The following is a 19379-nucleotide window of genomic DNA, read 5'->3' as shown; positions in this document are numbered from 1 at the left end:
CAAGTACATCGCTCCACGATCAGAACTGTGACAGAGCAGCACAAGTACATCGTTCCACGATCAGAACTGTGACAGAGCAGCACAAGTACATACCTCCATGATCAGAACTGTGACAGAGCAGCAAAAGTACATCCCTCCATGATCAGGACTGTGACAGAGAACAATGAAAACAGGGAACGCCACATTTATATATACCAGTATATATAACATGTATTATAACTCAGTCCTCACCGACCTATTCTACTGAGCTAAGGTATATGCGTGTGCATATAATATATATACATAAATATGTCTGAACTAGAAAAAAAAATTTCATTCTTCATTTTAATCCACAATTCTTTTTCTATCCTAACTGCAGAAACCAGGCAGTGCATTTGGGGTTGGAAAAAAATCAAAGACACCTACATGTAATATATAATACATCTATGTATTTGTCTGGCATAATAAGAAGAACAGTGTATTTGAATACACATACTTACTAAAATTCAGACATAAATGTAAATCATTTGTGCATTTTGTCGTTTCGTTTTGTTATTTTCATTAAAATCCATCATAAAACTTTACCTACTGGTATGTCTACATGTAATTTAGTTATGCAGGCAAAGAATGAGGGATATGCCACCAATGACAGCTGAATAGTGTTTACCCTATATTAAATTCAGGGACATCTGGTCTGCTCTTTTTAGCCAATACACATTCAATTATAACAAAACTACAAAGTTTTTCTATCTCGCGTCATTAGTCAATCTAATGAACAACATATTCATGTGTTTACTTTTCCGAAAAAAAAAAATGTAATTTTTGGCTATCAAAGCTACTAATATCTGTCCTGAACATACGAGGGATAACAGTGTTTATAAATACATCATCACAGGAGTCAATCAGAGTGCACAAGATAGAAACTCTGCTGTGGGCTTTGTTTCTTTGGGGTACAACTGTGTTAAATCTTCACAACATCATGATGTGTAGCATTTTATGTATATGTCATGTTATGTATGTCAGCTATGTATATGAAGGTACAATGGAGAGCTAGGAAGTATTGTACATATACATGTATCATCAAAAAGACTCATAATTACATGTATAATTCATGAATACATGTACACCTAAAAATAGATTTCTATGTTATGTGTGTCTCAAGCCATTAACAATCAAATCATTATAAAATTCATCACAATCAATTTCATAGCTATAATTCTTAAGTGTTAATAATGCCATAAATTCAACCTGTAATCTGATACTTGTACTACACATGTACTTGTTCAAATTACAGAAAATGTAAAATCCAGGAGTCTTCATTTTTATAGATAAATGTACGAGTTATTATTATGAGATTCAATGGGATGCCATTTAATATTCTTGCCAGGAGTTTCCGTTGTGTTTGATGGAAGGGAACATAAGTGATATGGTGAAACACAAACACGTGAATGGACAGGCCTGATATCTTCGAATGAATGACTGCCTGGTTTTACATGTAGTTTTTCATTTTGCGCAAGGTATTACAGCCCAGCCTGGGTAAGAAAACCGTTTTGTAGATTGATATGGATCCTGATATCTGGCAAGGATTTCTCACATGGAAAACAAACCATCCAACTGTGTACATTTAAAGTTTGCCATTTTGTTCAGTGGTTTTGCATCCATGTCCACTGCGTACAAAGACATCCTGCCTTCCACAATAAACACACACGTATATATGGATATGGGGTTGTCAAAACAATTCAAGGTTCTTGCTGTGTTCGTGGCATGAAACAGTGACTTCTCCCCCTAAAACTGACAGTAAAGCACCTGGCATCTGTACCAAGTAGTGAAGTATACGGTAGAGTATTACTGCGACCGTCCACGACCTCTTCCTCTTCCCCTCCCTCGGCCACGCCCCCTCCTCTTGCCACCACGCCCTCCTCTCCCACCTGAAGGACGGTGGTGGATGAACCTTGTCATGGCGTGGTTTTTTTCCACAAGTGGTTTGAAGACAGGATCGCAGAAAACACATCCTGAGTGCTCAGTGGCACCATCTTCTAGAGGTGACTTGGTCTGAAGGTAAGAACTGAGTGTATTATTGTCTGTTATATCGCAACATGACTACATGTACATACAACACCTCAGTGATAGTGTGAAGGTGAGAACTGATAGTGTATTATTGTCTGTTATATCACACCATGACTACATGTACATACAACACCTCAGTGATAGTCTGAAGGTGAGAACTGATAGTGTATTATTGTCTGTTATATCGCAACATGACTACATGTACATACAACACCTCAGTGATAGTCTGAAGGTGAGAACTGATAGTGTATTATTGTCTGTTATATCGCACCATGACTACATGTACATACAACACCTCAGTGATAGTCTGAAGGTGAGAACTGATAGTGTATTATTGTCTGTTATATCGCAACATGACTACATGTACATACAATACCTCAGTGATAGTCTGAAGGTGAGAATTGATAGTGTATTATTGTCTGTTATATCGCAACATGACTACATGTACATACAACACCTCAGTGATAGCCTGAAGGTGAGAACTGATAGTGTATTATTGTCTGTTATATCGCAACATGACTACATGTACATACAACACCTCAGTGATAGTCTGAAGGTGAGAATTGATAGTGTATTATTGTCTGTTATATCACAACATGACTACATGTACATACAACACCTCAGTGATAGTCTGAAGGTGAGAACTGATAGTGTATTATTGTCTGTTATATCACACCATGACTACATGTACATACAACACCTCAGTGATAGTCTGAAGGTGAGAATTGATAGTGTATTATTGTCTGTTATATCACACCATGACTACATGTACATACAACACCTCAGTGATAGTCTGAAGGTGAGAACTGATAGTGTATTATTGTCTGTTATATCGCAACATGACTACATGTACATACAACACCTCAGTGATAGTCTGAAGGTGAGAACTGATAGTGTATTATTGTCTGTTATATCGCAACATGACTACATGTACATACAACACCTCAGTGATAGTCTGAAGGTGAGAACTGATAGTGTATTATTGTCTGTTATATCGCAACATGACTACATGTACATACAATACCTCAGTGATAGTCTGAAGGTGAGAATTGATAGTGTATTATTGTCTGTTATATCGCAACATGACTACATGTACATACAACACCTCAGTGATAGCCTGAAGGTGAGAACTGATAGTGTATTATTGTCTGTTATATCGCAACATGACTACATGTACATACAACACCTCAGTGATAGTCTGAAGGTGAGAATTGATAGTGTATTATTGTCTGTTATATCACAACATGACTACATGTACATACAACACCTCAGTGATAGTCTGAAGGTGAGAACTGATAGTGTATTATTGTCTGTTATATCACACCATGACTACATGTACATACAACACCTCAGTGATAGTCTGAAGGTGAGAATTGATAGTGTATTATTGACTGTTATATCACACCATGACTACATGTACATTCAACACCTCAGTGATAGTCTGAAGGTGAGAACTGATAGTGTATTATTGTCTGTTATATCACACCATGACTACATGTACATTCAACACCTCAGTGATAGTCTGAAGGTGAGAACTGATAGTGTATTATTGTCTGTTATATCACACCATGACTACATGTACATACAACACCTCAGTGATAGTCTGAAGGTGAGAACTGATAGTGTATTATTGTCTGTTATATCGCAACATGACTACATGTACATACAACACCTCAGTGATAGTCTGAAGGTGAGAACTGATAGTGTATTATTGTCTGTTATATCGCAACATGACTACATGTACATACAACACCTCAGTGATAGTCTGAAGGTGAGAATTGATAGTGTATTATTGTCTGTTATATCACAACATGACTACATGTACATACAACACCTCAGTGATAGTCTGAAGGTGAGAATTGATAGTGTATTATTGTCTGTTATATCGCAACATGACTACATGTACATACAACACCTCAGTGATAGTCTGAAGGTGAGAACTGATAGTGTATTATTGTCTGTTATATCGCAACATGACTACATGTACATACAACACCTCAGTGATAGTCTGAAGGTGAGAACTGATAGTGTATTATTGTCTGTTATATCACACCATGACTACATGTACATACAACACCTCAGTGATAGTCTGAAGGTGAGAACTGATAGTGTATTATTGACTGTTATATCACACCATGACTACATGTACATTCAACACCTCAGTGATAGTCTGAAGGTGAGAACTGATAGTGTATTATTGTCTGTTATATCACACCATGACTACATGTACATTCAACACCTCAGTGATAGTCTGAAGGTGAGAACTGATAGTGTATTATTGTCTGTTATATCACACCATGACTACATGTACATACAACACCTCAGTGATAGTCTGAAGGTGAGAACTGATAGTGTATTATTGTCTGTTATATCGCAACATGACTACATGTACATACAACACCTCAGTGATAGTCTGAAGGTGAGAACTGATAGTGTATTATTGTCTGTTATATCGCAACATGACTACATGTACATACAACACCTCAGTGATAGTCTGAAGGTGAGAATTGATAGTGTATTATTGTCTGTTATATCACAACATGACTACATGTACATACAACACCTCAGTGATAGTCTGAAGGTGAGAATTGATAGTGTATTATTGTCTGTTATATCGCAACATGACTACATGTACATACAACACCTCAGTGATAGTCTGAAGGTGAGAACTGATAGTGTATTATTGTCTGTTATATCGCAACATGACTACATGTACATACAACACCTCAGTGATAGTCTGAAGGTGAGAACTGATAGTGTATTATTGACTGTTATATCACATCATGACTACATGTACATACAACACCTCAGTGATGGTCTGAAGGTGAGAATTGATAGTGTATTATTGACTGTTATATCACACCATGACTACATGTACATACAACACCTCAGTGATAGTCTGAAGGTGAGAATTGATAGTGTATTATTGTCTGTTATATCACACCATGACTACATGTACATTCAACACCTCAGTGATAGTCTGAAGGTGAGAACTGATAGTGTATTATTGTCTGTTATATCACAACATGACTACATGTACATACAACACCTCAGTGATAGTCTGAAGGTGAGAACTGATAGTGTATTATTGTCTGTTATATCGCAACATGACTACATGTACATACAACACCTCAGTGATAGTCTGAAGGTGAGAACTGATAGTGTATTATTGTCTGTTATATCGCAACATGACTACATGTACATACAACACCTCAGTGATAGTCTGAAGGTGAGAATTGATAGTGTATTATTGACTGTTATATCGCAACATGACTACATGTACATACAACACCTCAGTGATAGTCTGAAGGTGAGAACTGATAGTGTATTATTGTCTGTTATATCACACCATGACTACATGTACATACAACACCTCAGTGATAGTCTGAAGGTGAGAACTGATAGTGTATTATTGTCTGTTATATCACAACATGACTACATGTACATACAATAAACACCCTGCAAACTTGCGAAAAGGTTAAAGAATTACAGTACCTAGAAACTTGAGAATTGTATTGATAGACGACAGATAGGATTGAATTTTTAGCCTATAACTGCCTTCAATTACGAATGATTACTTCGTCGTGAGGGCGTGTTAGGGAGGGCCACTGAAACCGTCTACAAAAGTTATGAAACTGTGACATTCCTAAAGGTGACACATTTTCAAACAGCCCAAAATCCTTATAAATGTGGTATGACATTGTCCTGAATGAGTTACAATTTATTTACCTTGTTGAAGTCGACGTCCATTAGACTGGCCCCACAATCTTCACAGCTCTCTTCCGACACAGCTACTTTGTGGGCATTCTCAAAAAAGTTCACAACAACATTACACCTGTGGGAGTGGAAGTAAAGATACATGTACATGGTTTTGTATGAGGAAACTCCAGCTTGCACCTTGCTACATGTATGTATCACTTACGGCACTCCTTTGATTGATGTTATAATGCCATACTCAAGACTTTCTTCTCTTATACAATGGCGGTTAGTTAAGGAAGTGTGGGAAACTGGGATGTTAAATGTAAATCAACAGCCTCTGGCACATTACCAGTGAACTTTTCCATGCGTGATATAAAGATATGCACCTTATAATGATGGAAGGCTGGTGGTCTTCAACAAACATCAGACAGCCACAAGAGTGTTGGTGACCACATATTGTCACCAACACCCCATAAACAGTGAGAGCCGGAAGAGTTGTCAAACTCCTTCCCCCGGTTTGGGTTTGGACTCGCACCATCTGATTAACAGGTGTCTAGGTGTGCACCTCATATATATCATTGTGACTCTCATATGTATGTAATAATATAATCTTAGGTGCTTCTGATGATGTACAGTTTGTCAGCAGTGTTTCCACAGACACACTAATGTGGTCCTTTCATAGTGAAAAAAGCCTGATAATCTAAAAAAATGTATGAATGAATGATGATTGTTTAATGCCACTTCAGGAAAGAGTGTAGCCATATTGTGATGACAATATGTTTAAACAAACTCATAATCTAAAACACCTTTTTAATTACCATAGATGGCTCTGTAAATTACCAAGTATCTCACATCTACGACATCCTGATTTGCCTGAAAGAATTCATCTTATTTCATCAATGAAGGCAATCAAGCACATTTTGGTATTGCTACTCGTCTTTTTTATGTATCTTTTGAAAATGTCTGAAACACTGAAACACTTTTATACTTCAACAAGAGCACTCAACAAACTCTCAATAAGCTTACTATTATAAATATCAAGAACTTGTCAGGCTACACTGACTCCGAATGAAAAACTTACTTATTACAAGCCATACGCCACTTGGGAGCAGATGACTGGTCGAGTACGAGGATACCCCTGTCACACTCCACGCACTCTGAGACGCCATTCTGGCAGACGCTGTGTTGACAGGTAGGGTGAGTACACTCATTACACCCCATCCCCTTACGCATGTCTTTGAACGGAGGATGATTGTAGCAGTAGGGACACAAAGCGTAACTCTAGGAAAGAAATGTACACGTAATGAGGTTCAAAATGGCAGTTAACAGCAAGTTGTAGGGTATCAATCAGTTTTTGCAGTTAATATGTCAACTGGGGGGTTTCTAACGAGAAGGTGCGGCTAGTGAATCAAGAAGTTAATCTTCAACACCTGGGATCATGAAGCAATCTTAGACTTAAGGCAAAATTGGAATGTTCCTTTCCGTTATTTTAGCTGATATTTGTTTTACATTAACTCCCTAAAAAATTTAATTATCAAGCAATATTTTAACCTTATTACATCACAAATTACATCACAAATAAGAGTTTTTAACTCATTTGAAACTGCTTCGTAATCCAGGGGCCAAGATTCATCACAAATGGCACTGGAGTGGCATTTGAACGTGAGCTGAGTGCCACAAGTTTTGGAATATACAGCAAATTCTCAGTGAATAACAATGGCAGAATTTTGAAGTAGCACATCTGAGTCTATCTAGATGAACTAACGACTGACATAACTGTACAATACATGTAATAAGAACATTGGAAACATCATTCTATGTGAGAGTTACCTTTCCTTTCAGGCCTGTTGTCCACAGCACCAGTTCAAATTCGTCTAAGGGACACTTGAGTTCTTTGTACAGTTTGATGTTGCCATTCTGGGGCAGGGTGTATGTCTCGTCACATGAGGAGCAGTGTAAGCGACATGGCTTAGCCTGGACAAACTTCATGTAACGTCGACACTTGCCACACCTGTCAGGTCAAAGGTCAGGAGCTCAGGTTACTAACTAATCAAAACTTTCACTTTACACCTTTGCAAGATTTGAACAACATACACACTCTATTTATTTATTTGACTGGTTTTTTATGACGTACTCAAGAATATTTCACTTACACCACGGCACCCAACATTATGGTGGGAGGAAACTGGGCACAGCCCGGGGGAAACCCATGATCATCCGCAGGTTGCTGGCAAACCTTTCCACATATGGCCAGGAGAGGAAGCCAGCATGAGATAGACTTGAACACACAGTGACTGCATTGGTGAGAGGCTCCTGGGTCATTACGCTGCGCTAGCGCGCTAACCAACTGAGCCATAGAGGTCTCCCACACACACTCTAAACCTGCTTGTTCCACAAACTGACTATCGTACTATGACATTATGGGTTGAATTAGCTGATCCCAGACACCCTGTTGTGGGGGACATCTGCTGAACAGAAAGCTTCTTGATAAGAACAAACTCAGAATGTTATTTCCTTTCTTTTAAAAATATACTGATCCTAATGATTGAGTTGACCGCAGAATATTTCACAATGCCACAAAGGTTAGTTTTACACATGGAAGAAGATGGAGTGAACCACCATGGCATCTAGGCCACGGAGTCCCACTAGTACGTTACAGATACTTAAGTAGTCCAAATGGAGATGTGTAGATGAGATCACTAAGAAGCCGATACATACCTTGAGAGTGGCTTGCCGCTGTCAGCCAGTGGCGAGAACGACACCTCAAACAACTCATCCATCGCCATAATGTTCTCCACAAAATACTTGAACTTCCTGGTGAAAATGTCCACGGCATGTTGGAGTACAGCATGAAAGTTTGCTTTGCCCATGGCAATGAGATTCAGCTGCTGCTCCACAGCTGACCTCATGGTGGACAGAACCAAATCTGAGTCAATCTGACAGGAAAGACACACAAACACAGGTATAAGTTACCATGGCTGAACTCATGGTGGACCGAACCAAATCTGAGTCAATCTGACAGAAAGACACACAAATACAGGTATAAGTTATCACGGTTGATCTGGTGGTGGACCGAACCAAATCTGAGTCATTCAATCTGACAGGGATGACACACCATGTATCAGAAAACAGGTACATGTATAACATGCCACATACGTAAATGGGCTGCCATTTAAAGCACATAACATATGTACAGGTGTAACTTGTGACATGCAAGCAGGTTTATCATGACAAAATTAGAAAAAAATCACAATAAACTGTTTTCAAAGACAAAATCTTTGAAGACTAGCAAATAGAGGTTTCCTTATACTGAACTGCCAACTTCTGTCACATGAAGATTGCAGAAGGGTACACAGCTAATGTGGTTCTACCTTTTAAAGGTGTATGCAAACCATTTTGAACAGATATGGCTTTTTAACACTGATAACTTTAAAGCTTTATCAGACTGAGGTGTAAGAAAGGTTTTACCTTCTGATAGCCATGAACCAGGACAATGCCCAGTGTGGTAGGCTTGAGTTTACGCCCGGCAATGATGTTGACATAGTTCCTCTCACAGATATTGTTGATGTGGACAGGTATGCTAGCATCTGTACCTATCCCATGCTTCTCCATCAGTGTAATCAACTCACTCTCTGTCAGGTAGTCAGGTGGGCATGTCTGACGCTCCACCATCTTCACCTGTAAAAAGGAACAAAGTTCAAAACTACTGAATATGGCTACCTTGAAAACAAAAAATGAAAACCTATACACATACACAGTAACTAGCTACAATCAATTTAGTCCCCAACAGCTTAAATAAGGTGAAACACCAATTAAAGACATAACAAAATAAATAGATATCAAAAAGGGAAGGCAGATCTACTGAAATGATTGGCACACTCTGGTTACCTCACTGATGCCGAGTAATTGTCCCCTTTCAAAGGTGGGTAGTTCCTCATCACTGGTCAGGGCCTGCCACGGCATGACGGATGTGAACCCAGGGTCTAGAAGGCGGTTACCTGAGAGGCTAAATTTCTCTTTACCTATCTCAAATGTGATCTTTGTCTGCATGTAACGACAGTCTGGGGACAGCTGTAAACACAAGTAGCTATCATTGTACATGTACATATGTATACAACAGTGATTTTATAAAATTATTAAGATTTGTAATGAAGCCTTGATGAATCAAAAAACCATTACATTGCATGACTATGAGAAAATAACAGATTTAATCCCATATTTATTTATTTGTTTCTATTTACTGTTGATTAGCTACCCAAGAAATGTTCACTCGGACTAATCACATATGAACACCATATACTTAGATGTTCATCTAATTTCAAATCTGTAAGTATAAAGAGATTGTAACTTATAAACACATGTGCAATCATTTGGTGTTCCACCCTACAGTACTATGTACCTGAGCAACAGCATGTTACCCACACTGATGATGGTGCTTCTAATACTGAGTAGGGAGCTTTCTCTAACACTTCTCATTTTGTTGTTGTCTGTGGTAATAATTTACCATCACAGAGGTACTGTAATGTTACGTAATATTTACTATAGATAATGACTGACTTACTGTGCCGATAAAATGCCTTGTAATGTAATCATACAGTCTCCAGCCATCATGCCCTAGGTCATCCTCTGTGGCTGCTCTCATTGGGGTGATAGGAGGATGGTCTCCAGCATCATGACCTTTCCTTAGTTACCCAAGACAAAACAATAAGAATGAATAACTGAATGCTCAGGGTTTTATGATGTACATGTACTTAGCAACTTTTCAGTCACATGACGGCCAGGAGTCATTAGGTGGGTGTACATATAAGGTGTCCTTTTGTGAAGTATCAAGCCAAAGACATCAGACACGACACCACACTCAGTCACCATCTTTCTATCCTTTAGAAACTTCTCATGTACACCAACATTCAGCTTCTCAAGTTTTCTCCATCGTTCATCTACTCAAAATAACTTTTTGAAGACACCCATGTTATAGGAAATGCAATCAATAATAGTTGTCTCACATTTTTGACAGGTCACATGATACAGTACGACTTTTTTCTACCTATTCCTCACATGGAAGTAAAGTGATGAAAAGTTTAAAAAGCCTTCACATTATAATGACCTATACACTGGTGTGTAAACAACTGCAAGTACATGTTGACAAATGTTGAAAAAACTCATACTTTGCCCAGACTCACTTTGGTTTCTGGATGCCTTGGCTTAGCAGTTCTCTGACCTCTTCTCCCCACACACGACTTGATGCCTGTTGTTTTAATGTCCCTCTGAAATTGTAAACAACTGTTTTCAATACAGTAGCATCATAACAAACATTGACCAAAAACCTGAAATAATTCATGCTTTGGTAATACTAACCATACCACATTTCCGTTCAATATTTAAAACAATTCAGATGGCCGTGATTCTCCTATTTTCCTGAGCAGTGTGATGGTACACCTTTATCAAATGTACTTTGTATTCCATGTATATGAACACAATTAGTACAAATTACATCTTGTGTAATCATGGAACGTACTGCTAAGCCAGGCAGGTGACTCTTGTGACCTCAAATACCATACATCGTCCACATGTTACCATAACAATGCCAAGCAAGTAATTTTAGACAAACACCCTGCAAGATTTTTACATAAAATGGACAAATATTAAAATCTGCTTTAACACGATGAATTGTTTCCAGACCACAGTCTGACTGAAGCAAGGTACTTTCTATGTATAGCAGATAAACCGATATAAAATAAATGTGGCAAACATGAAAGGAAGTTAGGGCTAACTTGAGGTCGAAGTTTTCTGGGTAGCTGGTGGTCTCTGTCCTGGGGTAGCTGATGTAACCCTGGGTATAAAGCCTCTCAGCTATCTGCATGGTGTGTTGGGGGCCCATACCTACAGGGGGACAACAAAACACAGCACTCACTCAGTGTCACTCTGATACATCCAGCATTCGTATACATGTCTGTAGTTATATTAGACTAGTCTGAAGCAGGATACCTACACGATGAATACCTCATGTGTCAGAGAAAGTAATGTCAATAATTATGGATCTCAGCATTAATAATTTTTAAAAACAATGTAATAGAATACGGATATTTGATTCAATAACAATATAAAAATCTTTTTTAAGTACATGTATATTTTAACCACACAGACACAAACATTACACAAAGTTAGTTCATTTCCCATGGTTCAAAACTCATTTAGAATGATTATACTAACTACATGTACATTGCTAAAGTTTGCAATGTGTAGAAATGGTTAAGTAACACAGTTTTTTAGTCCACTGACCAAGTCCAGAACTGCCCACTCGTAACATCTCCACTGTGTTCAGGGCCAGTGGCCGAGGCTTAGTCTTCTCCTTCTGTAGGATGTTCATCACCCTTAACAACACAGGAGTAAAACTCAACATTGTTAATATCTATTTTCCAAATGTTGCTGTTGTATGATATGACAGATGTTGTATTCCCTCCATGTTTGGTGGATTTCCTCTGCTTCGACATCATCCACCAGCATCTGACTTCAGCATAAACAACTGTGCAACATTTCATCCCCTCAAAAACAAAAAACAACTCTCACCGGGACCTAAGTGACATTAAGTGTTGTAGCTGCCCACTTGGCCGTTCATGCAAAGTTACCACACCTGTTGATAATCACTTCCCATCCACCAACATGGTGAACAAATTTGCACAATGTACCACATACATGTAATTTGCCATAGGTTGGCGGTATACCCCTGGTGCTCTAAATTCTCCCACCCATAAAACTACTGAAGTTAGTATGGGCTGGACATGTGAGTTCTATAGACAGCAATCCATGTATCCAACATTAACATCGCACCAATGCGGTCGCTGTGAGTTCAAGTCCAGCTGGCTTCCTCTCCGGCTTTACGTGGGAAGGTCTGGCATCAACCTGCGGATGGTTGTGGGTTTCCCCCGGGCTCTGCCCGGTTTCCTCCCACCATAATGCTGGCCGCCGTCGTATAAGTGAAATATTCTTGAGTATGGCGTAAAACACCAATCAAATAAATATATAAATAAATTCAGCATTAACAGAGTGCATCGTGAGGCTTTCAGCACAGGAATGTCTAGTGCACAAGAAAACCACAAACTAAGATAAGAAAGTTAACGTAAAAATGAAACAGTCTTACCTAGCACTCTCATTGGCTTTGATAAGGTTAACAAACAACTGAGCTACTTCCTTATCAAAGACTCTGACACGTTCCCAGTCAAGCATCAGGGCCTTACCACTGGGGTGGGAGATCTGGCAGTACAGACAACATGTGGCAGTTGAAGGAAAGTAGACCGTTACATGTAGTTACATGATACTTTTACTTTTAGAGAGTTCAATACCAGCTGTTCAGACAAATAAATCATTATCAATACTCTAATTTGACCAACTAAAAATGAGAATGTAGTGCTAAATATATGCAAAACCTGGGCAATGTTTCCTTATAACAAAATGTCTATAGCAACCTTTTACAGCAAATATTGATTTATTTGATTATTGTTGTGTCATACTCAATAATTTTTCAATTTAAAGTAATCAACTGAAACCAAAATCTATACTCTTCGTCTCTGAGCCAATATGGTATGGGAGTACACTTCTGATTCAGTTCAAAAGAATATTGTACCTTGTAGAAACCAGTATAAATTAATACATATGCTGCTCTGAATATGCTCAATCCCGATTGCAGCAGCAAGGAATTTACCCTAGTACAATGTACATGTAAGTATTAAAGCTCAGTTACTTTATAAGCAGGGACAGATGAGATGTCAATCTACTGACCTGAACTTGTATAACCCAGTAGGCCTCAGGTTTGAAGGACTGGATCTTGTCATGCCTCTCCACACAGAAACCCAGGGTGGGGGTTTGACATGGGCCGTAAGAAATCAGTGTGCTGTCCAGATCCCCATACTTACCCTGATAACACAACCAAAATAACACATCAGCAATGCTTTCCAAAACACAAATTTCATTGATTAAAGCCTGACACATTTAAAGTATTGAATGGTTTCTGGGGAGGTGATTACAAGTATCACATATGATACCAATCACCGCTTACAGTAATTCATGACTGACACGAATGGTTTCTGTGGAGGTGATCACAAGTATCACATGTGATACCAATCACCACTTACAGTAATTCATGACTGACATGAATGGTTTCTGTGGAGGTGATCACAAGTATCACATGTGATACCAATCACCACTTACAGTAATTCATGACTGACACGAATGGTTTCTGTGGAGGTGATCACAAGTATCACATGTGATACCAATCACCACTTACAGTAATTCATGACTGACACGAATGGTTTCCGGTGTGGTGATCACAAGTATCACATATGATACTAATCACCGCTTACAGTAATTCATGACTGACACAAATGGTTTCTGTGGAGGTGATCACAAGTATCACATATGATACCAATCACTGCTTACAGTAATTCATGACTGACACGAATGGTTTCTGTGGAGGTGATCACAAGTATCACATGTGATACCAATCACAACTTACAGTAATTCATGACTGACACAAATGGTTTCTGTGGAGGTGATCACAAGTATCACATGTGATACCAATCACTGCTTACAGTAATTCATGACTGACACGAATGGTTTCTGTGGGGGTGATCACAAGTATCACATATGATACCAATCACCACTTACAGTAATTCATGACTGACACGAATGGTTTCTGTGGAGGTGATCACAAGTATCACATGTGATACCAATCACCACTTACAGTAATTCATGACTGACACAAATGGTTTCTGTGGAGGTGATCACAAGTATCACATGTGATACCAATCACCGCTTACAGTAATTCATGACTGACACGAATGGTTTCTGTGGAGGTGATCACAAGTATCACATGTGATACCAATCACTGCTTACAGTAATTCATGACTGACATGAATGGTTTCTGGGGTGGTGATCACAAGTATCACATATGATACTAATCACAGCTTACAGTAATTCATGACTGACATGAATGGTTTCTGTGGAGGTGATCACAAGTATCACATGTGATACCAATCACTGCTTACAGTAATTCATGACTGACATGAATGGTTTCTGGGGTGGTGATCATAAGTATCACATATGATACTAATCACAGCTTACAGTAATTCATGACTGACATGAATAACATACTGTTGCATCAAGCCTGACAAAGACAAGGTGTTCTGCCAAATTTAATGATGATTAGCACAGCATCCAGTTACCAATAGAATAGCAACAGCCATAACAATATTTAATTTTTTGGGGTGATACATGTTAGTGTAAATCAATATACATACGCAGGACGTGTCCATTATTTGAGCACAAGATGAACATTTTAACTAAAACTTTATTCTCTCGGGTATCACCATCTGGCTAACTGGACAGGCTTCATCAATCTAGAGACTGAATTTTGCTTCACAATCAGCCTAAAAGGCCACATAAAATGTTTATAAAAAAGAATTACCTGAAAAAACTTTGTTTGATATCTGGTAAAGGCACATCCAATCCTGAGGTCAAGCTCCTGTCGAGCATCCACTGACATGGCTTCATTTTTGTTAGGAGAGATTAGGGTTGACATGGCTCGCTTGACATCTGTCTCTGTTATGGCACTGAATTTGGCCCGAAAAATTGCCTACAAATCACACCCACACAGTTATTCAGGGGCCACTTTAACAGAGGTGTACGACATTTATTTTTGGTACATTTGTCGTGTGATATATTGTAAGTTACTATGGCCGTACCATTGTCCTATAATTGTGATATCCTACATGTATGATATCTCTGTGAAACTGGCCCTAGTATTTGTGCATTTATGTTGTATCTCAGAAAACTGCCAAGGTCAGTCCTATTGTTTAATTTGTTTTACAACATGAATAAAGAAACCACTGCCTGCATTTCAGACAATCAGACAGGATGTAAAGAATTAAGCGTGATACATGTATCTGTAAGAACATGTGAAACTGGGAGAAATTAGATTATGAATTTTGTAAGGTGTCATATTACAACTGTCCAGAGAAACATAGCCTGTAAAGGTTTGAACAACTAATATAATACAATAATAGTTATGTAGATGAGAAAATATTCCAGAAGCTTGTGGTTGGTACTGGGTTCTCCTGGTCTGATAATGTGGCCATCTACAAATCAGCAAAATGTTTGAGAGTACAGCATAAAACACCAACTGAATAAATAAATAAATCACAAAAATAATATTAATAAAAAAATTGATACTCTTAACTTAAGAATTCTTACATAATCTTCTTATACCTGTCCATTATTCCTGTTCATAGAAGGCATGACACAATCAATCACTTCAAAACAGATGTTTTCTCCTTCCTTATCACAATCCAACCACAGCACCAAGTAATCAGCTCCTCGAGCCTGAAACAGTGAAGACAACAAATTAACTTAACAGCGAATTTCTACAAAGAATCCTGTCAACATCTGGTGCAGAAGTAAAATAATTTAAACAAATTTGAAAGGTTGAGTCAGTGGATGAATGAAAGAGAAGACCTCGAGGCAGATTAGTTATTGTTGAATGAGATTACATCTGTTAACATTTTGTCATTAACTCGCTATAAATAAAAATATCAATAAATCAATCATTCATTCAAATACTCATGGTGAGTTTCAATGATGTACATTAAATCTGGTAATTAATACTTATGAGAGAAAAGCAATTTTGCCAAATTAGTAAAAGAAACTTCAAACCTCTTTCTGAAGGAAATTGGGCATATGAAGATTTGGAGTGGCCTCTTTCTTCTGAGTTGGTGCGGAGAACAGCTCAGCCTGAAACATACAAACATCAGACGTCATGGTGTGTAAAGCTTAAGATTAAGTACAATGTAAAAATATATTTTAGTAACTAATCAAACAAAAAAATATATATATATGTAGGTTTTATATAAAGCAAAACATGTATTGGAAGTTTCAAACTTTATATTTAAATTAAAATGAGCACAATGAAAAGTGCCTCTGACTTGTTTGTACCCATTTAAAGTTAACACCATCATACAAGTAATTTTTAAGCTTAAGAAAGCCACACTACCATACACTGCCTATGTCATGAGACCTAGCCACAGCAGCTCTACAGGGTTCCCCTCCCAACTGAGCTAAAGGCAATTATTCCTTTATTTATCTATTTATTTATATGAATCAAAACGGCCAGCATTATGGTGAGTGGAAAACAGGCAGAGCTCGGCAAACAAGCACAACCATCCGCAGTAATATTCATAGCTAGTAGCAGGAAAGCTGATCCCTTACAGTCATACACGTTGAAGAATTCATAGTTTTGCCGTTATGCTAGAGGTACTCTGAGCCAATCAACACACTCTTTGTTCACGTGGCTAGAGTACTGGAGGTGAAAACGAGTTTAACCTAGGTGAGACTAGCCTGAATCCCATTTTACCATATAAAAGAAATTCTTTCTGAAAAGGTGATCAGAATGTGCCTAGCCTTCAAATATGACAGTTGTGATGTCCTAGCTGAAGTATTTTAAACTTTAGACAAACAATGAACAGCAGCCTCAGCTTTAGCGGTTAGGCCAATTTTATCCTCTCTTATTACTTCTGAAAACTAATTTCTAAAAACGTGTATTTAACACCACAAGATATGTGATCACGAAATTTGGACATTCTGTGCTTCTTACCGGGTCAACTCGATCCCAGTTGTTGTACTTCCCCACGAAGTCCAGGCCCATGATATGACCACAGACTGAAGTCATTTTAAACCTGACAGTCTCTCCTTGGAACTTGCCGTTATATTCATGAACAGAGCAAGCTCCATTCGAGCCTTTCCGAGAAATTTGGTTTCCATTAGACAAAATTTTTGCCAACGCCTGGGCCAACGAAGGCTTCTCTGCCACCATTAGAACCGTCTTCATGACGAATCTGACTGTCCTTTTGCCGTAGAAAGTTCTAGCACAGCCTAACAAGCCACATGTCACTTCGGTTGTTTGTTATTGTTCCAAACCCAAGTTTGAAGCAACGTTTGATGGAGCTCTACCCGGCACTTGTCAACCCAAGGACGCATCCATCTTTAATCCCGCGTTATCTCGGAAAGACCCGCGTTACTCAAACAAACACTGGTAGGAGTTTAAGCAAGCGGAGATTTTTTATTTTTTCTCTTCTTTTTTTTTGATTGATTGATTGATTGATTTATTTGATTGGTGTTTTACGCCCTACCCAAGAATATTTCACTTATATGACGGCGGCCAGCATTAAGGTGGGAGGAAACCGGGTAGAGTTCCGGAGGTTGCTGTAGACCTTCCCGCGTACGGCAGGAGAGGAAGCCAGCATGACCTGGACTTGATCTCACAGCGACCGCATTGGTGAGAGTCTCCTGGGCCATTATGCTGCGCTTGCGACCTAACCAACTGAGCCACGGAAGGCCCCTTTTAACAAAATATCAGTGTACGTGTCATCGTTCAAAAGAGGTAATAAAGTTCCCAAAATTTATAAAGATGGTCGCATATTAGCCTATAACTTTTTCCAATCATTCTCACAATATTTAATAGTAGGCCTACTGATGGGAGTGTGGTATTTACTGAAATGCAGTAATTGTGAGCTGTTCTTGGTAAAATACTGGTACAGACATTTTGATTGTTTAGCAAATACCGACTTTTCACAAAATCTCCGGTACCGGTAGGCCTGTAACATCACTTTAAACTATGGTGACCCATTTTTTTGTTATGTCGTAGGCCATATATGGGAATAGTAAGGAAAATAGATAATGATAAGAAAAACAAATTTAAATGGCTATTTAAAGATACAACATCAATCTCCCTGAGTCAGTAAGGGTTTACCTACAAACCACTGTTCTCGTCACGCTGTCAATCGCCACCCAATCAATGAAGTTGCAAGTTCGAATCCGCCAGATCTCGCTGATCCGAGGAGGACGTTTGTGAATAGCGGTTGATTTCTGCTGTCCTACTTACCCCGACCCATATAGGCTATCTGACAAAGTAGCTTGTTAGGGAAAGCTATAGTACCGGTACCGCAACATGCTCATTTATATAATTTCTTCAGCGATACATGATATCAGAACTAACTCCATGTCGATCGTTACGTCTGATATCTTTGCTACACCCGGCAACATCCGAAATGGGTGCGAAATTTTGTGAAAGTCTTTCACGGTTAAACAAGCGGAAAAACAAATATTAGATCAAATAGATAGCCTAAATGTTGGCTACACGGGCTATACTGACCGGTACCGGCTGGTTCAGGCTTACAGACACAAACACAAGCTGTGCCTGCATACCTTTTCAATCAGGTAGCATGACATATGCTGCAAGGACGCATGGTTCAGTAATGTTACAATGCCCACGTAACGCTCACGTAATGCTACGTAAACTTTGTAAAACTTCGCTACCTCTGGCCCCAGGATCACGAAGCGATCTTACACTTAAGTCAAAATTTTAATCAATAATCTTGGTATGTTCCTTTTCCTAATTTTAGCTGAAATTTGTTTTACAATAATTTACCCAGAATTTAGGTTATCAAGCAATATTTTGCCCTTGTAGCTTAAGAAATAACAATTTTAAAGTCATTTGAAATTTTGAATTAAGTCTAAGATCACTTCATCACCCCGGGGCCTATGCTGCAGCCATAACGTCGTTACGGAATCGATAGGCCCTATATTAT

The 19379-nt window shown here is 38.6% G+C and overlaps 1 protein-coding gene across 1 annotated transcript; it reads right to left on the bottom strand.

The window, feature by feature from the left end:
* Positions 1-488: 488 nt before the first annotated feature.
* On the bottom strand, positions 489-17739 carry LOC135467612 (DNA topoisomerase 3-beta-1-like). Its single transcript, XM_064745388.1, has 17 exons — positions 17387-17739; positions 16450-16527; positions 16006-16119; positions 15206-15373; positions 13522-13656; positions 12884-12996; positions 12025-12116; positions 11517-11625; positions 10926-11009; positions 10307-10427; positions 9634-9816; positions 9214-9423; positions 8464-8681; positions 7576-7756; positions 6827-7026; positions 5776-5881; positions 489-2031 (listed from the first exon to the last, which is right to left on the bottom strand). Exons 1-17 carry the CDS (start codon positions 17618-17620, stop codon positions 1825-1827), a joined length of 2553 nt encoding a protein of 850 aa, XP_064601458.1. The 5' UTR covers positions 17621-17739; the 3' UTR covers positions 489-1824.
* Positions 17740-19379: the final 1640 nt, after the last annotated feature.

This window comes from Liolophura sinensis, chromosome 6 (genome assembly GCF_032854445.1).
Source record: "Liolophura sinensis isolate JHLJ2023 chromosome 6, CUHK_Ljap_v2, whole genome shotgun sequence".
NCBI lineage: Eukaryota > Metazoa > Mollusca > Polyplacophora > Chitonida > Chitonidae > Liolophura > Liolophura sinensis.
This window is presented reverse-complemented; position numbering and strand designations above follow the sequence as displayed.